The sequence below is a fragment of the Syngnathus scovelli genome, chromosome 7 (assembly GCF_024217435.2).
Source record: "Syngnathus scovelli strain Florida chromosome 7, RoL_Ssco_1.2, whole genome shotgun sequence".
Taxonomy (NCBI): domain Eukaryota; kingdom Metazoa; phylum Chordata; class Actinopteri; order Syngnathiformes; family Syngnathidae; genus Syngnathus; species Syngnathus scovelli.
This window is the reverse complement of record NC_090853.1, coordinates 1,753,237-1,777,876: the sequence shown is the minus strand read 5'-3', so window position 1 is coordinate 1,777,876 and position 24,640 is coordinate 1,753,237. Positions and strand designations below refer to the sequence as shown.

Below are 24,640 nucleotides of genomic sequence, written 5' to 3'. Positions count from 1 at the left end.
GTTATCAAAAGACACACTCACGCACAAGAAATTGGGTCATCAAACATCTTGACCAGGGCGGACATGTTTTTTTTGTTTTTTGAACATACTGGCAGTGTTAAGACGCGTCCACAGCACAAAACAAGGTGACAAGCAATCCTTTCATCCCTTGCACTCAACATGTCTTGACAAAACAACACGGCGCTATTTCCACATGCGCTCAGGTACTCAGCACTTGAGCAAACACGGTCTAAGATCGTCAAAACAAGGGGAAGTTGAAAATAAAGCGCAGGAGCATTTATGCCTCTCAGATCTTTTTGCAAGACAGTTTTACACCAAACTTAACCATGCAGGATTTTTGTCGTCGTCGTTTTGCAAGGGAGGTAGAGGAAGTACAAAGGAGGGTTCGGGCCACCCAGAAAAGTAAAAAAAGAAAAACTTGAAGATAAAAATTATAACCGTCAATTATGACCACATGAGAATAAAGTAATGGATCTATGAGAAAGTGAGACATTATCATAGAGTATTAATGTGAAGAGAATCAAGTTGTAGTTTGGAAAACAAAAAGATTCAAATAGTGTGAATTTATATTATAGAGATTAAAGTTGTATATTTTCAATATTTAAATATTTTTTTGAGACTAATATATTGGTGGGGAACTGATTAGCACGTCCGCTTCACAGTACAGATGTGCGGGGTGAAATTAGTGCCATTTTGTAAAAAGAATCAAAATGGCGTTGTTTACATTTGGCGCAGTGCATTGTGGGAAGCGTGACGTCACCGCTTGAAACGCTACATGTGGCTTTGGGGGGGGGGGGGGGGGGGGGGGGGAAGTACTTTAGATTTGCCCACACACAAAACAGACAAGTTAGTATTATTGTCAAACTTGGAATGTATAGAGTGGTACATTTTGTAACTTTTTCCACAGCAAGAATTCGCTTGGAGGGGAGGGGGGCTATCATATCGTTGACAACACTCAAAAGATTTGGAGCACCACATATTTTGAAATTTTACAAAATAGAAACTGATGCCAAAACATGTCGTGTCAGAGAAGTGGCACGCCGTGTGCCGACATTGCGTAATACGTTTGCATTCATGGCAAATGAGAACGTGTGCGTGTGTGCGTGTGTTTTTGCCGTGCGTGTGTTTGCAGATGTTTAGGCCAGCGTGCCTCCCACGGCAGACGCAATGATGATTCCCAGAATCACACAGCATATAATAATCATTATTTTCTTCTAATTGACCAAGAAAAGAAGACAAAAGGAGAGCATCAGTCATCCGGGGCAGCAAGTAGGGAGCAAATGAAAACATGTTAGAAAATTTAATAAGCAAACACAAGTGCTAGTCTACTGCGCAGATGCAAAAGTATTGGGACTTCGATTCACTTCATGTGTTGTCCATGACTATTATCCCACCAGACTGTGTGTAGGCTGCCCCCTAGTGGTCAAAATGTGGAAAGGTTTTGCACAAATGTTAATCTTGATGAAGCAGCGTCCCATTACGTTTGCTCATACCATCAATTAAAAGTACAAGACAAAAAAAATCTGCGATTATTTGCACGTATTGCCGGAGTGTTTACAGTATAAAATCCATGCAAAGAATTTTCCACATAAAAAATGTGTTCTCTAGAAAGTTTGGTCATGCAACATGCAAAAGCTCTGCAGGAGTCATGCGTGTTACAGGTTTGTTGTAGGCGTGCGAATCACGCAGTGGGAATTGTGTTGTCTTTTAAACGTTGCTTAACATTTAAGGGTAATTAATTGTGCAAGCAGAATCCATTTGAAGTTTGGGTACAATAAAAAGGGCCCTCGTTACGTTGGTCACATGAGCTGGAATGTTGCGCAAGTGTCTTCTCGTGTCCTAACTGAGGCCAACCGCCAGAGAAATTATGAGGACGCTCAAGCAAGCAGCGATACAGCCTCCTATTAGGAGGATCTTCTGTGTTGGGGAAGAATAGGGCGGGGCAGACAGGAGGGGAAACGGCATGTCAGCAATGTTTCAGAGCAAATATAGTGAGGTCAAATGGCGGGGCCACCTTGCAAATTAGCAGCTGGATAATTGTTTTTGTTTTTTTTGACCCAAGATGAGGGCAAATATAATTAAAAGGAATTTGCACCTGTAAAAAGGGGGGAGTTTTTTGTTTTTTAACAAACCACAGCACCCGAGGGAAAACAACCAATCAGAGAGCATTCTCAGGCACCTTCCTGTGTTGAGTTTGTAAGTCCTCCCCCGCGTTTGTATTTCAGACAAGTCCACGTGGGTCCCTAATGACGTGTCCGACGGGTGTAAAGCTGCCATAGCTCGACACACATGCTCAACATGCAGAGCGTGAACTACGGCGTGCCGCGCATGCACACGTCACATCACACGACAACAACCACGCACGCCACATAATCGTCACGTCGGCCGGGCGCTCGCCACTCACCCTCCGGGCTTTACTCTGGTATTTAACCGCCTTCTTTGTGTCGGAAACGGCCCTTTCCACATAGTCTACCGAGTGCTCCACATTGTATTCAATGCGGTCTATCATCTCTCCCTGGCAGAAGGTCGGCAAGGGAGGAAAGAGGGGAGCGGATGTGTGCAGAATGGGGGAGGAGAGAGGGAAGAAAAGGGAAAGTTAGTTTCTGGACGTGGGGATTTTTCTCACCCGCCTGCTGGTCTTTTTAAACTTCTTGCATTTGGGGATGGTGTCTTTTGCTTGCTCCACGTAGTTGTGTGCCTCCCACACACTGCGCTCAATGTTGTTCACCAGCTCGCCCTGCGCGACAAAAACAGCCGTAAATAACAATAACTTAGAGACACTGTGAAGAAAAAAAAAAAGTTTCCATTCTGAGAGCTTCCCTTATCTTTGGTGTATCGAATGTGTATCGTTGTAACAAATAAGCGTCATCAATACGTTCGCAAATACAAAGGGACAATACTGCATTTATATTTGAGTCACTATTAAATTATTCCAAGCATGAATGAACAAGTGTTTGCATTGACAGGGACAATGATTCTGAAGAAAAAGAAGTCAATTACCTTTGTGCGTTAGCTGGCCGAAGCGTTCTCTAGCGCTTTGTGCCAATGATGTGGAGACAAAGTGAAGGGCAAAAAAAATAAGGGATAGAAACAGACAATGTTTACAGTAAAGGGAGATAACTATTGTGAAGCATTTCATGACAGGAGGGTTAGTTCATAAGTTCAATAATTAAATTGAAAGCATCCATGCAAATTGGAGAAAAGTAAAACTTTAGCGCCCCCGCACGCATTTGTGACGAGAACATGCGACACGTTCGCACCTGGCTCTCCACCAACATGGCCATGTCCATGAACATGTCGTGCAGTTCTCGGATGCTGTTTTCTAGTTTGATGATCTCGTTGTGCCGTGTCTCGATCTCGTTCATGGCCTGCTGGGTGATGTTGTCCATGATGATCTTAAAAAAAAAAAAAAAAAAAGTGGCCTTTGTTGAGGTCAGGACTCACTTGACCGCCTTTAATTTGGGTTGCATGACTTACCCCCGACGTGAAGATAGCAGGATTGTCACTTTCCAGCATGCTTTCCAGCTCCTCATTGGTCGTATTTCTTCCAGCTAGGAAACACGAAAAACACACAGTGAAAGAGGCTAGCAAACCTGGAAAGTTATTTTGTCCATTTAGATTTCACTCCTCTGAGTACTGATGATTAATTCCTCCACATCATTCAATTCAATTAACAGGAAATGTGTGAGTCTCTCCATTTGCTCTCTAGCCATCTGTCTGGACTACATTTAATAGCCAATCCTGCGACTTAAAAATAATTGGTGTCGGAATTCAGGGCAGACATATCCGCAGGAGCCGCGCAAAAGAACAACTTGAAGCATTTGAGTTCAACTTGCTGCTGATAGCGACGCTTCTGTGTCAGCGTCTGGTCGTCACTGTGAAAGTGGAGTGGAATCTCTCAAGCCCTCTAAAGTCTTCCAATTTGGCCAAGGTCCTTGGGAAAATTGTTCAACTAAAATGGAAACAGTGTGCATTGCAAGACCGCAGGGCAGTAGGATTTCAAGGACCAACAAAGTGTGTGCTTTGCTTATATTTGAAACCTTAACAAGGAATTTTAAGAGGATATACAGAAGATTAAAGTAAAGTGAACTCATCTTTTCAAATGCCATCAATCTAATTCTCTTAAATTCCTTTGGGTGTGCACGTATTGGCCACTAGAGGGCAGTATAACGCAGATATTTACAGCACCGGACATTCGGAGCCAATCACAACTGCTTTGTAAACTGTAGTAATATTTGTCCGGATTTTTTTCTAAATAAAGAAACTGTGAGTAATATTATGTCTGTAACATTAATTTCTCAACTACTCAAACATTAATGCTAGTTTTATTAGCCAGTCTAGATTTGTTTTCATTGAGTCTTAACATTAAGCTAGAGGAGATTTCATGTTTCATTTTACAGTAAACTCCAACTTGTAGTGTCAAGAAACAAATTGAAGCACTTTTTTTTCTTCTAACCTCACTTTAAAAAGTTGCTATACGAATAAAGTTATTTGTATTCTTGTTCATTCTACTCAACTGGTCAAGCTTGGGAAACATTTTAAAATTACAGCATGTCTTCAAACGCATCATCAGTGAGGTCGTTGCACCTCCAACACCTTGACGGCCTTCAGCAGACGTGTCCTCCTTTCTAAGTCAGGATAGCGCTTAGCTCAGATACATTCAGGTGTTCTCCTGGGCTCTTTTGTGAGAAAGCAACTTGCAGCCAGTCAGCATCATCACCAGTGGCATTTTATTCTTAATAAACTTTTTGGAGGTGGCAATAAATCTCGCATGTCATTGCCATTTCCACATGACCAATAGCAACAATGACAACACACACTCGCACACAACCTTTATGATGTGATCCCTCATCTCGTATCCATAACCTTCCGCCCGCTTCCTCACCTTTAATCGTTGTCACGTCACTCAGCGGGGTTAACCAAAAATAAAATTGCTCCCAACACACAAATGCACACACACACACACTCCCACCAGCCCATGTCCACTCTCCATTACTCTCATATCCCCGCAAATGCTCTGAGGGAGGCGGTTATTTGTTACCATGGCGACTCAAAGCCTCTCCAGCCAAATGTCGAGCCTCGCAGGACTGGCTCCATCAGTTATCGTCGATATATTATTCATGCATTTCATACCTGGATTATCCACACGTGTCGATGCATTGCTTCTTTTCAAATATATGTTGGTAAAGCCTTGTAAAACTCTTACAAAGTACACGAATGCTATTTTCTAGCCAGTCTATGGCGATTTTCATTTCCTTTTAGCATCAAGCTAATTGAACTTGACAGAGCTCTGCTGAAACGACTATTACTGGAGTTTACAGGAGTTGGGGACCTTCTCTGCCTCTTTTTTTTTTTGCTTTTAATCACGCTGCGACCTCATTGCCGAAAATCCTTGCTTCGAAATTTGTGGTGGGTTTACCATTTTACCCTTTTATTCTGAAAAAATAGGTTTTTTTTTAGGTAATTCTTAAATCTCCCCTGACGTTTCTATTCTGCGTCCATGTCTAATCCCTTCCCTTGCGACAGGTGAGCTCAACCAAGATCCCTCGTGGCTCCACAAGCTGACAAATCGAATCAAAAGGATCCGTCGGCGCTTAAGGGGAGGAAAGGAGAATCGGATCAGCCTGCGTCTTACTCCACCGTCTAATCATTCCGTCTGCCTTGTTTGACAACGTGCCGTCTTTGCGAGATAACAGGTGGCGCTCACACATTTGAACCTGGTTGCTCCACATTGGCAGATGGCACGGGAGAAATGTTTACCTCTCTGTTAGGTGTGAGAGGGCGGGGTGGGCTTTTCACCATGAACTATATATATCATAGAAAACCTTCGTCACGGTGGAGCGAGGTGACAAATATCTACTCACTGATCTCCAGCTGCCTCTGAATGCGACCCTTGCAGCGCTCCCTGTAGTCCGACTGGGTGGCGTTGTACTCGGACATCACCTCCACAAACTTGCGTGACAATGTCGAGTGCTAGAACCACACGTATTGTTTTTTTTTTTCAAATATCACACATTATAAATAATACAGACCATAACTATAAATTGTAAAGAAATGATAATATCAATACTATTTTGGTTTGTTCTCTTGGAAATGAGGTTTTTAATATCAGTGATATTATTGTGAAAATTATGGTGATTGTTCTTCTTTCAAAATGTCTCACACACACTACATGTATATCTTACCTGTGTCTTGCGTATCCTCAAATCGGCCGACGACCTGTTCTGACTTTCTTCCTGCTCGATAGTGTGCAAAATGCCTGGAACATATAAAAATGAGAAACGTCTTAATTCTTAAAAATCTTCAATTCAATTTCTTATACAGAAAAAAATGGATTGATTGCAGGATTGAACTCACTCTTTAATTTGGAGCGCACTTTGTTGGCCAGTTTCTTGATGTCCGCCATTAGATCTTCCAATTCGGCCTTTGTTTCTGAGGAGAAATGGACAAACACAGAGACACACTCGAAACACTCCAAGTGTATCAACTTAAAAAAAAAAAAAAACATGCTCCTCTGCTGTCTTCTTGCCGTCCATGCAATGCACACACAGTTACTTTTAATTAGGTAGAAAATGACTTTCCTTCGAATCTGAATAAATAACAATATTTAAATCGAAAACTGAAATACACTGACTGCTCTAAGATATTTGAATTATTTGCAAAACTAAATGCTGATGCTTACTTTCCAACTTGAACACTCGGCTTCCCTTTTAAAGTACTAATGGGATTTTCATTTAATAGCTCATAACTGCGATGGAGAAAATTCGGTGGCCACATTGGCGGAAATGGCTCCGCTGTAAATACGGTAAATGCTTGCATTGCATCCGGTTAGACTCGGACCTCATTTTGGAAAAGAGTAAATGTTAACCATAAAAAGTTCTCAAATTATATACAAAGATAACGCTTTTTTTTTTTTTTTACAGGAAGGTGGGGGGAAAAAATGGCTTTGACGCACTCAACAAACGACCCTGGGGCATTAATTGCCATTTGTAAGAAGGTAATTTATCATCTTGATGACAAAAAAAGCCACATCTCCATATGATAATGAGTCACAGGAAACTGGTAAACATGAAAAACGACCTTTACAAGTTTCTCAAGTGGCACACTACTCTCACAGTCATTTGCATCTTCCAATTAATTGAAAGTTTACGTTTTACAGGCTGAATATAAGTGACGGACGATGAGTCCTGACCTCTCGTTAAAATGTCGGTTCGAGTTCACGCGAGATCCTAATGAGGAGAAGTGGGGCAGTAGATGAAAAAAAAAAATAATAATAAAATAAAAAAAATTGTATAGTAACTTTACAAACACTCAAATATATTCACCAATTAAGGGAGTTGGGCTTGTGGTGACCAGCAGCGTATTTGTTGAAGATGTTTTTCAACTTTTCAACAAACTCAGGGGTGTAAGGTTATGGATGAGTGTAACCATAGAAACCCTTCATGAGGTCAGCGGAGTCACAGTCAGAGTCGGAATAGAAAGCAGCCATGTTTGTGTGTGTGTGTTAGCGAGTCAGATTAGACCCTCTCCCGCTTGCCAAACAGGGGAGGCCAACCTGCTCCATCAAGTGTCCATCGAGCCTCGTAATTGGCCGTGGCAAAGAAAAGAAGAGCGCACTCGCTGATGAATCAAGTACAAGTGCGAGCAAGGCAAATTAGAGGGCAAAATTGAGGAATCAATTGAGCTGCGGCTTCACACTTGGTCCCTCTCCCTGACGCCCTCGAATGGAATCTTTAGGTCACGCTTGTTGCCGCCATTAATACTGCGTTGCTATGGCGACGCGCACAGCCGGGCCTCTCACCAGCTTCAGATTGTTTCCAAAGTGGCAGAAGAGGAAGGAAGGGGAGGCGTGCGGTGTGAGCACGAGAGACAAAATTAAGTGAACTGGGGAAAAGTTTCCTGCTGGGCTAGAAAATGATGGAGACAACACACAGCAGTGGAGCAAGAAGGCTCACCAAACATTTGATTTATATATATCCCGGATAAGCTAGCATGCTTAGATGAATTTGGTGTGGAAGAATCAAAGGTTTAATATTAGCTCTCCGATATTAAGCAATGTGATTCATCTGCTTTATAAATTAAAAAAAAAAAAAAATAGCTTGGGATGACTAATTTGGTCTGCCCTTTCGGTCCCACTTGTGCAATTTACTAACATGACCTCCAGATGGCGTATCAGTCAGGCACCACTTGTGAAAACACTTAGCAGGAACAATTACACTGGTGCTCCACAATTCAACAACTTGCTGGAATTCCTCAATAATCTTTTTTCCACTGTTACTTAATGGTACATGAGAGTCAAATAGATAAAGCAGATAAACATCAGCTTCACTATCAATATCCTTCCTTCCTTCCGAGAAGAGACAGTCCATCAGCTCTCCTTCTCTATGATTGTCAACGTTCAGTCAGGCCACCGTGACCTACATAGATTCCTTCGCAGTAACGCCGCTTAATTTGCTCCTTTTCCGACGCGGTATTATCTCGGTCCTCCGTCTCTTCTCTGTCAATCTATGACTAGTCCTTTGTGTGTTTGCCCTGCTTATTGACTTCTGGAGAGTCCAGGCGGGGCTTTTTTTTTGAAGGCTGACCTCATCACTTGGTGCTTGCTGTTTTTTTTGCTTTGCGACGGGGATCGGATCGGAGCGGAGACATCAAATCGATTGGATGGGAAAAACAGTTTGATGACCCGAAGGGAAATGATTACTGAACACTCAAACGCCATTAGAGACAATTTTACTGGTGTAAAATATCAAACATAATGAGCACAGTTCATGTGAGTGAACTTCTCGGCGCTGTCCGCCAAATAGGCTCTCAGTGTGCCTGAAGGAATCTCGATTTTTAGCAGCCATGAGGTTATAAATAGTACAGTGATACATCAACTCAAGCTGCAAAGGAATAATAATATCTTGCTAGGGAAAAATGTTCATTTTACAAATGATCACTTTAACGACTTTCCTAGTAAACATAATGAGCTATTTTTAGAATACTACATGTTATACTTCATATTTATCACTTAATTTTTAGGTACGTTAGGCAGCATTTCAAAAGGTATTGAAAAGATCAATTCAAAGTTGTTTTCGGCTCTTTATTTCCTCATACACAAACTTCTACAATGGCCAAATGAAATCCAGTTGGCAGCATATCAACTTTAATATTAAAAATTCAATCCAATACATTCCGACGCTTTTTTAATCTCTGTCAAATCTCGCCAGACCGAGTAGAATTTTGTCGTGTTTGTGTCGGATCTAATTATATTCAGTTCCCTCGCATGCAGGTGGATCTGCGTGAAACCTGACCTTCCGCTAGCTATCAAGACGCTAGCTCGCTACTTTCACAAACAAACGTTCAGGCTTTGACCGAGAGCGCTCTGTTTACTCTATTAAAATCTTAATAGAAGGCGCAGGCTGCTATCACTTTGCCATTTCAGCACTTATAATCTCTCCTGCAGCAATTTATACACCCACATCTCACTTCAAAATAGCTATCACATTATTATTATTATTAGCTGTATTGACAAAATGCTAATTCCTGCGCCTGGCGAAAAGAAACTTTTGAAAGCTTCTCACGGTAGAAACCAACACTGTGCCTGTACAGTTAATAAAGCCTTTATTTGCTTTATTTCCACTCACTACACAATCAAGAAACATTTCATAAACCAACAAGGTCAAAATTTCCAAGAGTCAATTATTTTTTAAACTATTAGTTTTGAGTCCCCCTGGGAAATGGATGCTACAAAAGGCGGCTACATAATTTAGCATGACGTGTCACTGTTCATTTAAAATCCTCCTGCTGTGCGTCACTTAACAAGTTGCCTGATGGAAGGCCGTTTTTAAGAGGCAGCAGAAACGATTGAGGGCCGCAAAAGTGATTCACGCAAGTGTTAATGACTCAGCGTGTTCTCACTTCCATTACATACATTTACAAGGCAAAGTGACTTTGCGTGTCCTCCGCGTGACCGCTTGAGGGGTAGTACTGCTACGTTTAGTTGTTGATTAATTTCTTAAGCAAAAAACTATAGTAAGACACAGATTGAGGATTTACTTTTTTTTTTTTTTTTTGCCGGGTCTACTATTTTTATGCAATATAGGAAAATATTTCGACTAAAGTGTCTGGGGTGGCCTCAAGGGGGCGCCCCAAAACGGGAAGTAGGAGGATGCTACACATTATCAATGAAAGGACATTTATTACAGTTTGTGTGTTTAGTTAGCTTAGTTAGCTTCTTAAGCAGAAATTATTTTTTTATTTTTAAAATCATGTTTTAAAATCACTTACATCAGGGATGGGCAATAAGAGGTGAATTTGTAATATTCCTTCAATAAAGGTTGGTGAATATTAAATCTACTTTCTTCACAAAGCCACCACACAATCGCCACTTTGTTTCTGTGGAAGGTGTTGGGAGTGTTGGCATGCGGCCTTCAGGGGGTGGCAGTTGCTTTCAGCACCCCCCAGCAAAAGACTGCAATTAAAATCGTGTATCTCCCGAGCTGTTGACTTGATGACTCAGGAGCCGAGCGGCAGTGTTTAGAAAGTGGGGGCAGTTAAATAATCGGCATTGGGAAAACACACTGAAATGTTGCAGTGCTGGACCTAATTGTTATTTATTTGTACTTTATTTTGCTTACTTTACTTCATATATATAAATGAACTACCCCACTGCATACACTTAAGCACGAAAATAAAGAAAACAATAAAAGTCTAATTGTCCTCTTACATCACGCTGTGCGAAATCCCAAAGTGTGTGTTTATTTGTGGACTCATTTTCTGGAAGGCAGCACAAGAGACAATATGAAATAATACAAGCGACTAAAAGTCCACATTTTCATGTTTGAATGCGACACAAAAATGATTTGCATCGTAATTGCAATGGATTTTGAACAGCTGGAAACACAGACGGAGCTGTGGGGGGGGGGGGGGGGGCGCAGGGGCACTGCCCCCCTCCTGAAATATGGGTATACAGGTTAGATCATTGACTTTTGGGTATTTTAAAAAAAAATTCATATAAAGAATGTTTCACAGCATTTTTACTCTCGAATTTTGGGGTAGTTTCTATTTTTGGGAGGTTTATCCTTACTCCCCCCCCCTTAGCTTCATCAGTGCCTGAAATTAATTGACTTTTAATGTCAGTTAAGGCTAACTGCTAGCACACAGCGTGTTTTCCTTTTAACTTGATAAAAATTCAAAGCCTCCTCAGGCTTTTTCCTCCACAGTCACATGTCTGTCTTTTATTAAACTTCTCAACTCTCCCGGGGGAGTGAGAAGGCCTCTGACCCTTCTCTGGCAAACCCAATCATCAATAACTTCTGACCTTTTGTGAGAGAATCCATCGCCTGTCACATCATCCGTCATGGTAATGAGAAAGAAAGGTGGACAAGGCCAATAATCCCCAATATCAAAACAGTACATAATGCAATTAAGTGGCTGGAAATGAGACTTTGGTCATGTAGCTAAAAATATAACACAAGTTAGCTTCTGCCAAGAAATGACACAAGTCTATGTGTGTGTGTGTGTGTGTGTGTGTGTGTGGATGTGCATTTATTCAATATATGCAAATGCATTGTAATTAGCATTTCAGTCATAGGACACTGTGGGGGGGGGGGGGGGCATTTAAGGAGAGTGAAGGACGAGGTCCTGAGGTCATGACGCTGGACTTGGGGGGGCGGGGCATGCAATTAACCATGAGCGAAACCGAAACGTTCAACACCCTATCATGCCAATTATTACACAGTCACTTGACATATGCATATGAGATTCTTATGAGATTCGATTCAAGAGCCGTTTAAATCCTCTGGAATTTTACAATCAGACAAATAGCGACTTGCATAAAACAACACCAACGTTCACTCTTACGGACAATTTCCAGCAGCGGTGTCCAAAATACCAAACGGCCGGTGGTATCGACGTTTAGTATCGGTGCACTTTTTACGAATAGTGGAACTCCGTACAAGAAGGTCAGAGCAAAGATTCAATTTGGTTTGAATCTTCTTATGTACGATGACTCAACGGATCTATAAAAAGGTGATTTACCGCTCGACTGAAAGCCTCCATGTCACGATCCCTCTTTCATGCCGTGGCATGTCTTCTAATAATGAAAAGGACTCTCTCTCTCCTGACTGCTAAGACACCTGGCATTTCGAGCTGGATACATGTCATACTTGCTTCTTTTCTGCCTCGTTGGCCTTCTGACAGGCTGATGGGGGTGAAATATTACATGTCAGGAAGTTATTGGTGAAACACAATGGTAAGTTACATTAGAGGCGGTAAAATGGCGATTCAGGGCCGGGCGGACTATTAAGTAACGAACAATCCTGACATCAGCTACTGATTGATGCGCGTATAGCACACGTATGTACGCACACACACATTGATCGGTATCGTAGACGAGACACGGTGCAGCTCTGTATGTCGGACTCGTTAAAGAGGCCTCGTCTGACTCACACCTGGACCTAGGAAGCGAATCGATGTTTCCTCAGGCAGGTCGGCGGTGAGGGATCAAGAGGAAGGAAGGTCAATGAGGTTTTTGGGGAGCAGCTCTTTTCTTTTTTTTTTTTTTTTAAATGGAGAGTCCGAATCTATAGCTTGGTGAGAATGAGAAAGTGTGAGAAAAGACGAATGAGATCGCAAGAAGGGTGATTACGACTGATAATGAACATGTGGGCAGGAACAGGACGAGCTGTTCTCCTTGGAGGCTCCACAGGAGCATTTTTTTTGACAAATTGTTTCCCATTTACAAAAACGTCTTTTGTAAATGGTGGCAGCAAACAGCTTGGATACCGCCCAACTTTCTAAAGACGGCATATCTTTTTCATTTTGTTGAATGCTCTTCCGCAAAATGGCCATGAAAATATTAAACGAAATGAGAGTAGGTTTCACACCGAGTATTTTGTCAAATGAATCATGTCTTGACGAAAAGAATAACTAAAGGCGTGGGAAATATAATCAGATCAATGCAACATGGATAAGGCTTAAAATGATACGGCATTAGGTTAGGAGCTCCAGTCTCGGGAGAGTGAATCCCTCGCAGGGAAATTGGGTGGCGAGGAGGTGATGTCAGACAGATGATATGGGATGACAGCTGATGTCAAGCTAATGCTAGCGGCGGCCAAACGCAGGCTGGTGTTCGCGATCACTTTCTAGCCGCCATATCGTAAAATTGATGTTTTGGAATAATGGTCGAATATGTACTGGTCAGTATAAAGTTCAATAATGGTCACAAGAAACTCAAATATACTCCAATCAATTAAATAAAAAATAATAATAAGCAAATTAGCTAGAAATATGGACAACTACAACGTAAATTAAAAAAAAACAAAAAACGAAAATAACACACTGCTGTGGTAGACAAATTCATGAAACAATCCAAGAAAAATTCGTCTTACTCTCATCAGGGTTTGGTGACGCAAGGATGGCACTGTGTTTCCTCTTCACCTCCTCAACTTTCTCCGCCAGTGACTCGATGAATCCTCGGATTTCCTCCACCTGTTGGAAAAGAGCGAAATCGAAATTACGCTCGATACACATCGAAGCATGAGGAGCTGTTAATTACGAAACTCAAGTTTGTCTTTATCATAATAGGCTTAGATGAAAATGTGTTGATGGAAAAAAAAAAGTGTGCCGGGAATTAATGGAATCTTCGTTTGTGTGCAAACTGCATTTGCATTTCCATCCACAGTTAATTTGTTGGAAGCCCAATTAGAGCATGCAAAAAAGAAAAATCCAATTGACAAATTCCAATTAAAATCAACACTCACATAATCTGATTTATTTTGTTTTAATTGGGGAAAAATAAAAACGAAATATATCCTACTGATGAATTGTATGAGCGCCAATAAAAATGCAGCAGTTGAAATAAACTGGAAAAATAAGCTTTGTCAAAATCGAATATGAAAAGAAAACATTTCGAGATCCCAACACAAAATTAGCGATGACAGAGTTAACTAAAATGCCATGTTGACTGCGACACGCCGAACGCGCTGCGTTTCCTTTTTGACTCATCTCACAAAGAGCATCAGATGAACATTATCAGCGGGGTCAGTGGATTCAGCCGCAGCTCGGGAAATTCACTCTGCATTTTTTATTCCATCACACAGCTGCTTGCATAAATCACCAGTGCAATTTGAGATTTGCTTCATTCTACCTGTCTACCCTGTTCTTTGCTAAATCACTTCCGTCGTGCATTCTTTTCTCATTTCTGCGTCTGAGAAAGGCTTCTTGTGCTTCAGCAAATCCACGCCACGAGCACTTCAAGGATTTTGTGCTATTCTTCTTTGAATTGCCAATTTTCACTGACCACTTTTCCATGAACAACCAATTTGGAACATGCCATTTTCTTATAATATAGCTTATTCTCCTTGCAGCTAGTAGTGTCGGTGAAAGTACAAATTGGACTCGCAGCGGCGAACTCAGTGACCCGGTGGCAGACAGACTGCGTAATGTTGAGACGAGACCCGGTCTGACCCAACTAAAACCGGTTTCAATTCAGGAATGCCTGCCACGTAATGCATTAAGGTCGAATCATGACACGATTGGCTCGTTTAGGTCACCTGTACAAGCGTATTTCAATTTTTGAAAGGGTCTCCTGTCTATGAGTCAAACGAGTTCTGAACTTTAGATCGTATCAAGCTAACGTTAGCTGTTTACCAAAAGGCTAAGGATGTTAGAAGGCAGAATTGGTCTTCTTGCTGTACTTTTTATAGCGGAAAGTCTGCACCCCTCGTGAGCTTGTCGAATTGGCTTCCAAATGATTGACAGGCGAATCCTCCAATCGTGACAGTGCTATTTGCTGATTGACAGGTGACTCACCAATCATGACATTCCCGGCGTGCGCTAGCTAACCGTAACTAAATAATGTAGCATTTTATTTTTGAAGTCAAAATATGAAACTGACAACAATCAAGTATGTTGGTCATTGTGTCTCAAGTTCAAGTCAAGTTAAGTCAAGAGTCTAAGACAAAATGGCCAGCTCGATTTCCTAATGACAGCCAATTAGCAAAAGAAGTGAAGCTAGTCCTGCTGCCCATCACAAAATGGAGGCGCAACTGGCCCAGGTACCAAATGCACGGCCTGACACCGCCAAATATGTCGTTATCCCTTGAATTAGCTGCTGATTGGATTTTTTTTTCCCTCCTTCAAATAACATAATTGGCTAGGAAAGGCCACCGGGGAGAAAGTGGCCTGCACGCTCGCCTCGCTGACGCAAGCGTTTAATAGGCAGCAAACGGCGAGCGTTTGACGGGATGGTGATGTGAGCAAGCCAGGATGAAAGCACTCCAAGCTGTCTCACTTTCCCGACCACGTGTCGGTCGGTGAGTCACGGCGTGGCTCTCATAAGACAACAAGAGCGAATTTCATTAGTGTGGGTGCAAAACAACATCAGACGTGGACGCAAAGTGCACACACGCAGAAATGCAACAAAGATTCACTTCAGAGTTTTCCGCTTTTGAGACCCGCCGCCGCCTCGTTTCCCGCGCTGTCATCCAATCCCAGCTAATGAAGTCACAGGAGCTAGCAATCATTATTCTTTTTTGTTTTAGAACACTTAGTAATGAGTGATTGGACGGCTCGGGGCGGCAACGAGTCTTGCATCTGTTCTCTTCCCACTTGCATCATCAGTTTAGCGCGCCGCTTGTAGCGAGAACAGAAGCCAAATCGATACTAGACGACGGCGCTTAAGTGCTAATTACAATATGACGAGTATATGCAAATGAGGCTTGGTCAATTCCGCAGTCTTACATTTACTGTCTTGGCTTAAAGTGATAATAATTGGACAGTGACAGAAAAAAAAAAAATCAAGCACGGATAAAGGCTGTTAGCATGAGGTAAGTATTGACGTGAACAGTAGATTGAGATCACCCCAAAAAAGAAAAAGAAATATTTCAAAGAGGCTTCATAGGCGCACTGTCGGATATTGCCGCCTTCAGATGACGCCAGCGGCACGGTTAAAATTGTGGCGTCAACACACCACATGCTTTCATCGCGGCCCGTGTCGGATGCCTCGCCTGCTACCGAATGATAGCGGGTAGCGGAAAGAATTAATTACAGCCAACATCTGCGGCTCCTGTCAGCTTTGCTCCAAGTCACGGCGCCCAGGTCCAACTTGCCTTCCTCAAAATGGCGAGGGGGAGGCGCAGCTTAATACAGTCAAAGCAAAATGCTAACAGTGTTGTACGTGGATGCTAACACGAACCCCAATTAGGTGGATGTTGTGAAAAGGTTTTACCCAAGTCAAATGACATTGTTTATTAACACAAATATCTGTCTTGTGTCAAATGAAAAGATGGCTTAACGAAAAAAAAAACATTCCGTATTACCGTAGCTGGGTCAGCGGTAATAAAGCTAGCACATGTAAAATGGATGCTAATGCTCGCGCGGAGGACGTTGTTCCAGGTGTGAGGTGAAGGACAGAGGGCTGCGGTAATCTGCTTTGGTCCTCTACTTAAAAGCTTAATTAACACACACAGTCAGGGTGAGAAGCTTGATGACTCTCTCGGCCACCGTGACCTTCATCCCGTCTCCATCACTGCCTGCCGTTATTACCTCTACCCAACGTTTAGCAGCGGCGCGCCAGGCCCTTCGTTTTTCTACATCACCGTCATTATTAGAAAAAAAGTCTCTCGCTTGGAGGCAACCTGCCTTCGAACTTGAAGGCGGCTTTACATCGAAAATGAAATTCCGGGCAAATAGCGAGATGAATGTTTCATTTTGCGTCAGAGGAACAAAAAAAATGTGCGAAGGAAATGTGAGGGGACGAAATAATGGCACCAATCTCATTTTGATTGCAGCCTTCATCGCAGTTATTCCAAAGGGGGTTGGAAAAGGAAAGGCAGAATTTTTTTTTATTTTTAAACTCAAGTCTTATTCATGTTCTTCACTTTGTTATTTATATAGCGGTAGCTTGAAATACAATTGCAGAATTTCTTCTTTCACGATGCGTACTCAAATCATCTTTCTCCATTGAAAATAATACATATGCCATTAATCCGTTCCAGCCTTTCAAAACTAAATTGCAAAGCGATTTTTAAATGAGAAAATGACACCCTTAAATAGAATTACATACTTGAGACTCAGCTCCTCTCTTGGCTTCTCAGTGCGGCCGTAATATTAGTCATTTATCGCAGACGATAAAGAATATACACCTTCTGCCTAAGAGCTTGGAAAATTGCTCAGATGATAGAGCTGCTTTTGAGATGTGTGTTATTGTGTGTTGTCTCTCTTGCTTGGCATGCATCACCCCTCCCACATACTGAATGCATGAGTTGGAAAAATAGCAATTTGGCGTTAAATGCTTCCACAGGCGGGCAGATTGCTTGCCTTCTTGTCCGTCCGTTCGTTCGTTCGTACGCTCACATGCTGTGTTTTGAGTCACACGCTGTAATGAAACATGTTTCCAAGTCTGCTACGTGCAACGCCGACATTAAAAATATGTTTTGTCCGAAGGCGATGTTTCTTTAGCGACGTGGAAGGGGACGGAATATTAGAAACACCTCTCACACAACAAACCACACTGATAGATTTTCTGAAATGTCCAGCAAGGTGTGCTCGCATGTGAGCATTTGAAGCACAAAGGTCAGACCATGCCTCTGGTGACTCTGTTCACGTGACACACACACACATTTTTTTTTTTTTATGGAGGCACCTGCAGATGATGGTGTAGCTTTGAAAATAAGTATTAATTGTCTCATGCGCTTTCATGCTTCCCAGCCAGGCACGGATCTTTGTAGCTGCCTTTGCAATGCTGATTTTATAACTTCAAAGTTAAACAACCATTATAGACGCAATGCTCTTAAAGCAGAAGGTCCCCAACCAGTGGTCCGCGGCCTGGTACTGGTTCGTGGGCTGTTTTGTGGGCCGCACAGAGAGATAGAATTTTCCTATTTATTTATTTACCTTTCCCACACTTGTAATGTAAATAATGTAGCGTCGCTAGCTTAAACCAACACGGTGCATTCAGGGTACTTTTACACTGTTGGTAACTCGGCACTACATTTGTTTTTCTTCCATTATTGCATTTTACTAAGGATGTGAAAAGCAAAAAGCAAATTTTCGTTTAAATTTTAATTAAGTTCCTTCTTGAACACATTTTTTGGGTCCGTTGTATGGCAATATATGAAAAATAGTTACAATTATGATTGTTTAATTTCTTACTGCGTGCGCGGGACTAACCCTAACTTTATAAGCAATTCAATTCGATTTCAGTTCCCCTCATAGGCTACAGAAAGATGACAGTGTACTAATAAGACAATAAAAGCTTCTCAAGCTGTCTTGTTTGGGTTAAATGTAGCCAGCCATTAAAAAGAGATTACAGGTCACAACTTACAGTAGGTCTTCGAGCAAGATGGCGCGCAATGAAATCATCCAGCATGCCACTGATGAGTCGCGGCAGGTCTTCATGCCTCTCCGGGGAGGCGACGCGAGCTCGGAACCGGAATGAGCCGCTTCCCTAACCGGCATTACGACGTTCGATTCATGTTCATGACACACATGCAGGTGCCAACGTACTTTTCCATGCCTGATTGTCAAGTGGAAGAAGAAAGCGCTGCTGTCTAATCAATAATCATTTAGAACTCAAATCCAAAAAAGCCACCGGCAACAAGGGAAATAACAATAAATCATAACAAGTGTCGTGAAAGGAAAAAAACAAAGTCACAAGATTGATGAGGGGCGTGCAGGCTATTTGCAAAGACGTCGCTACCGTGAAAGCGCCAAAGTCAAATATTCCTCACAGCATGGAAGAGTCTGGTTGATTAGTACACAATAAGCAAAACAATTTGCCACGGTAATTTATTTGACTTAACTTTGTATTATTTATTGTACTGCCTGTAAAAAGGTGTGAAATGTGAAGCCGTTCCCTCTGTTTGACCACTAGGGGGCACTGTGTAAAATAAATACTGAATAGTTTCTCGTGGAGATACACAATTGGGAAAGTTAAATATTTATATTACTTTAAAACTACAGTGAGTCAAAAATAACTACAAGACTTGAGAATAACAAGTTTTAAAATGAAGTGTGACAGGACAACTGATACACGTGATATGTTTGGTGCCACGGGGCTCGAAACAGCGTGCTTGCCAGATGGCTCCAGGGGGAAGGGGGGGGGGGTTAATTTGCATAATTCGCAGGTGGATAAAAATGTTATATTACCTTAAAGTATCACCGCACAGCTGCTATGGCAGTAGTATCGGTGTGTAGTATCGGAATCAGTGCGATACACAGAAATCATTTTGAAAATATTGTCGCGATTGCAAAAGATGCCCAAATACAAGTTTACGAGAGGATCAACTTAGTTTATGAAAGTTACGATTAAAATGAAAGAACACAAAAGACAAAACTGTATCAAGGGGAAATTAAAAGTCACCTGCTCAAAGAATTCATCCATAAATCCTTTGTCCATCCCCACGGCCACTTCATCCTCTTCTTCCGTCGTCTCCTTCCCCTGAAAACCACAACAAATTAAAATTTATTTAACTTGAATTAAATTACAATTTATAAGTAAAGCAACTAATCCATTCATTGATTTTTCTCATTAATGCTACACACGAGTAGTGAGCATTCAGATTCACATCTGGAGCCCATCCATCCATTTTTATTAGCGTTAATCGAGTCTTCATTAAACGCAACATACGTCTTTTTGAAATATGGAACGAGTCAATTCATATAACAAAATTCAAGTGGAAAATATTATGTAATCGTAGGAAACTGTCACATCAGTTGAAAACATATTTGGCCCTTTAAAAAAAAAAAAAAAGTCTAATACATTTGATGCACAGCAAAGAAAGGTTGTTGCTTCCAAATTTGATCAATAAATAAATAAATAATCTATACTTGCTGAGACTAGCATGCTGCATTTAAAAGAAGTGAAAGGAACCACTTTAATTGGCCATGACTAACGTCTGCTGTGATCACTCCCACGGCGGCGCAGCCCACCCATTGGCACACAAACAGAACCCTGGAAAAATGTTGATTTTCAAAAAACGTCCATATGTCTTATTTTGGAACCGCTTTAGAAGCAGAAGAGAAAATGCAAGGTGGGACTGAACAGACGTTCCCACGAGGAAAGCACCAGCAGTTGTGTGTTCTTCCTCCACACCGAGAGAAAAGACACCTTTTGCTCTGCCTCTGCTTTGAGTGGTGAGGAGGAGGAGAAGAAGAGCGAGCAGGGACCCCCCCCCGAAAAGCCCTCACCAACAAACCCCCCCGAGCCTCCTCATCAACTCCTGCTGAGCCTCAAAGAAGCTGGAGGAGGACATCAGCTCTGCACTCTTGACTCCGCCTCGGGGATTTGGCTTTAGTGACCACACGCTTGCTACATGCTACGAGCTAAACTTGCGCAAGGTCACAGACACGTTCACGGGGAGTCGACAAGGCCTGCGTGATCGCAATAACTTTTTCAGGCGAATGGATGGGCAGATGTTTTTGTACGCGCAGGGCCAAGCAGATATTTTCCCGTCCTCCTTTTGCACATTGAAGTTGGAGCCAGAGCGAAACGACGTCTCCTGCATTAGACATGACTCAAATCTATGTCAGCCGCGCTGAGAGCGCAGGCGGATTTACGATCATAATAAAGCAAAAGCAACATACATTATGTATGTTTGCTCACGAAAGTCTCATAATGAATTGTTTCCCGAGGAAGGCAAAATAAAAGAATACATTATTAGTAAAGCATGCTCGGGAGTGGAAGTACTTGTGCAAGTTGCAATTCCACTCATCTTTTGAGAAGAATTGTTTCTCAAGAAAGAAGAGAGCAAATCTGACTCAAGTCAAATAAGAAGCGAGACAAGGCCTGCCTGCCTGCCTGCCTGCAGCGAGGAGGCAACAAGCAAGATGAGGAAGAATCATGTGGGTGGCACAAGAGATGAAGCACAGCAACACCAAGCCAGTGTGTGTGTGCGTGTCTCCTCTCCCTGACAATCGCCCTCAACGTCCTCCCGTCCTAATCATCTTTTTGCTCTCCATCCTCCAGATTTGTTCTCCTCTGGAGAAGCATTATAGCAGCAGTCCCACACAGCCACCTTTTTTTTTTGCTGCTCCTCACCACCATCTAAAAAATCCTTCACTCCTTAAAAATTTCATAACGTTCCTCATCAGCAGTTGGAGCACAATTGTAAAGAACATGCCAACATCCCAAGAAGACGTCTCAAGGTTGTGGTGAGATCCAATTTCATCGTCCTTGCCCCTCTCACATCTCATCCTGACCTTCAACGTGCCTCATCGGCAAAGTAACAGAGAATAAAAAGGAGCATGAATACAATCGGCGATGTAAGGTTAGATTATGACTTAGAAAACGACTGGCGGTCTCAGAGAAAATCAATTCGGGGCGCAGACTCGAAATATCAACATCAGCTGCCAATTCTCGCTGAGATAACTCCATCATCGGAGCGCACGGTTATTCTCATTTCGGCTCGTTAAAGCGCAATTAGCCGACGGGTATGGATATTAAAACAATTAGGGTGGTGTTCGCGGGCATGCTCGTCTGACGCGACCGAGGCCGCTGCTGATAAATTCTTAGTTTGCAAGTCACGCTTTGGATCTTATTAGTGTCATTTTGGGAAATCTCTTCAGCAGCAGTAAAAAGTCGTCAACCCGAGTCAAGTGCGCGCTATAATCGCGACAAAGCGACTTGGAGAAAACACGAGCGCGCCTTTTTTCAGGTGTGTCGTACCCGGCGCTCAGCCGACCGTGCGCTCGCCGAGCAGTCAGTGAATTCGAGCTATCTGTGCAAATGTCATTTGCAAATGCAGACCTTTGGGTGGGCTCTCATTTCACGTTATTTCATGGCTCATTGATGTAATTATATGCAACCTATCGCGGTAGATGAATAATGGATTGAAGGTTTAAGGAGATAATATCAGATAGGGATCCCCCCCCCCCCTCCATTGGTGGGGCTTTTTTGTTAAACGCTTATTGCCGTTTGTCAAGTGCGGTTTCTATGGCAACCCAGTTGGGGTTACAGGAGGTCAGATATTTTTTGTCATTTAAGTTTGAACGGCAACACTCGCCTTTCACTATATGCGTAACGCCACAGGTAGCTTAGCGCTAGCTAGTTGCTACAACACAATGTGGATGGGTTTAAAATGGGACAAAAAAAAAAAACACATTCTGGGGTCTAAAATTGGATCCTTATGTCTAAAGTAAGCTAGCTAACTTAAAAAAGAAAAACTTTCCGCAGGTTGTCACTTCAATGGGAATTTTCAGGTATGAGTCCAAGCGCTAGTTTAAGACTCCGATTGAAAAGTTTCCACGTTTGTTTGGGTAAGGCCAAAGCCACACACAGACAGGTTCAAGAGTATACGCGTCACGTCCACGCTATTAGTTAATGTGTCACTCCGACTCCAAACAAGCTGTGACAGTGAGTATACAAGACGAGCTGCCTGAGCTAACAGTGACAACAAGGCCGCACACAGCGGGCAGGAAATAAAAAGTCCACTCGACAGCTTACCGATAAATCACCTACTGCTAGAAAAAAAAAAAAAAAAGCGCAATAAAGTCGGAGGAGTCTTCAAGCTTTGAGGAAAATGTGCAGGAGAAATAGGAGGAGAACTGATTTGTTCCAGGTGTGGCGTTACTATAAAAGGGAAAATAAATCGATATTTTTAAAAGTGATAACTGAGGGCGATCCCTGAGGGTGAAATTTCTATTAAGCTCATCAACTCGGGCTTGATCGGCCTGATAAAAGCTGACGATCACATCAGGACGGCCACCATCTGTCACTGAACCACCGACGACGGTGCCAAACGGGAACGAGTCCAGGTTGACGGCGCATCGTGGACTCGGTTAGCGAGACTGGCAGGTGTGTAGTAAAGTCCAGAAGGACGACGGTGGCAAAGAGGCCGCGTCCTCCGGCAAAAAAGCTAATTGTCCTGCCGTAGTGGTATACCCGCATGGATTAGCAAATGAGAAAAAAAACACCAAGCTGTCAATCAGTGGTCTACTTTCAAATAGGTGTAAAAAAATAAAATAATTCAACTTCAGATTTGGACTCCAGCTGTGACAGTACAGTATACAGTAGATCAGCAAAACCAAGGCTTGGGCTATTTTTGTCTCTCTCTGTGGTACTGTTAGTGCATCTTTTCAACAATGTGAAGAGGCAGCAATACACGCCTCTTTAAAGCAGACACACGCGTGCACGCACGCACACACACACGAGCAGGGTTGTCTCCCTGGAGGCCAATTCATAGCAAAGATGCTCTGAAAACTGCACAGCCGTAAATTGGTTCCCTCTCCCTCGCCAGCTTAACTGGCAATTACGCAGATCTGACAATGGCCACTTTACATGCGCGCAAACATACGCACACACGACTTCGATCAAACATAAAGATTCCAGTGAGTGGATGCTGAGAGTTATTATTTGTTATTATTATGTTTAGGCTAGAGCAAGCATGGTCATAGCGCGTCTTTCTAGGTTTTTTTTTTTCTCTTTTTCCGTCAATTTAATAAAACTTCACAGGGACTTTTCAGAGGGTTTTCAATATATACAAATCAGACGTTTGGCCGATTTTTTTTCTTTTTAATCTTGAAACGCATATGAAAATGGTCTCAACCCTGCAAAATACAAGTAATAAAACTGTAGCTTTTGAGGGAAATGACACATTTACAGTTCTGGCACGTTCATTCAGTCATAAAAATAACAAGAAAATCTTTTGCATGGCAATCTCCAACTGAGGAAATCGTTCAACTTTGAAATGAACCGTATCGCCCTCCGCCCCTCCCCTCCCTCGACACTAATCGAATCGTCTTTTCTTGGAAAGATGCTCACTCTTGCTAATTACACCTTATTTGAATGGAAATTGGGTACAATGAGCGTCATCGTGACGTTTTACTACGGTAACGACTTCCTGTATGCCTTTAAACGCCCTTAATTTCATTAGTATTGAATTAAAAAAAAAAAAAACTCTTGGTCATACAGTATGTTGTAATTGCCTTCGGGAGGGCGCTAGTGAGGCTTAGCGAGGGCATTTAACAGGTGAAATGGGCGGCGTGGGACCAATTCTCCGGCGTAATTGCGCAGATCGATGAAACCACGAACTAGCGCGCAGACGGCGTGATTAAATCATAGGTGGTATACTTTCTCCGAGGGTGGAGCGAGAAATGGAAGTGCCATTTCAACTCTCGAGCGATGGCCCAAATCAGGCAAAGATAACCAAACAAGTGGAAATGTTGACAGTTGTGCGCCTGCTGCTCGTGTGGGGAATAAAAAGAGCGCATTGGTCACAACTGTTGAGCTCTCGTTACTTTTTACGCGCGGTCAAACCCTTCTCAAACAAAAACATTTTAAAAAAAGGACAACTTACATGTCGAAGTTCTTGCATGCGGTCCTTCATTGTGGATTTTTGGGACTGGTGGTGATGATGGTGCCGATGTGGACACGCCAACAAAAAGCTGGCTGATGGTGCGCGTCAAGCGGCTTCACGAGGAAGCGATGCTCTCCCCTTTTCCTCACAAACCCTCCCTTTCTTTTTTTTTTTTGCCTCCACTCTCGCGGTTCCGATGACGGGCTGATTGGATCGACGCCGTTAACCCATTCCACGCTCGCCAACTTCCTCCTCAATGGCGTCTAAGCCGACTGGGATTTGGGGAGAACCTGTTGCCTTGAAGTGGAAAAATTCACGATGGAGAAGATAGGGAGGAGGAGACACAGAAGAGAGAGAGG

General features: G+C 42.5%; 1 protein-coding gene across 4 annotated transcripts; it reads right to left on the bottom strand.

Annotated features, from left to right (window-relative positions):
* Window positions 1-806: 806 nt before the first annotated feature.
* Window positions 807-24,636, bottom strand: stx1a (syntaxin 1A (brain)). 4 transcript variants are annotated; one of them, XM_049726587.2, is made up of 10 exons: window positions 24,282-24,612; window positions 19,349-19,426; window positions 13,374-13,473; window positions 6,358-6,432; window positions 6,186-6,259; window positions 5,865-5,973; window positions 3,478-3,551; window positions 3,261-3,395; window positions 2,405-2,515; window positions 807-1,214 (listed from the first exon to the last, which is right to left on the bottom strand). In XM_049726587.2, exons 1-10 carry the CDS (start codon window positions 24,309-24,311, stop codon window positions 1,137-1,139), a joined length of 864 nt encoding a protein of 287 aa, XP_049582544.1. In that variant the 5' UTR covers window positions 24,312-24,612; the 3' UTR covers window positions 807-1,136. The 4 variants fall into 4 exon arrangements, with proteins under 4 accessions (XP_049582544.1, XP_068507501.1, XP_049582543.1 ...); XM_068651400.1 differs by lacking the exon at window positions 2,405-2,515 and adding an exon at window positions 2,627-2,737 and having other exon boundaries at window positions 1,184-1,917; window positions 24,282-24,636; XM_049726592.2 differs by lacking the exons at window positions 807-1,214; window positions 2,405-2,515 and adding exons at window positions 2,590-2,737; window positions 3,001-3,035 and having other exon boundaries at window positions 24,282-24,609.
* Between the last annotated feature and the right edge of the window lie 4 nt (window positions 24,637-24,640).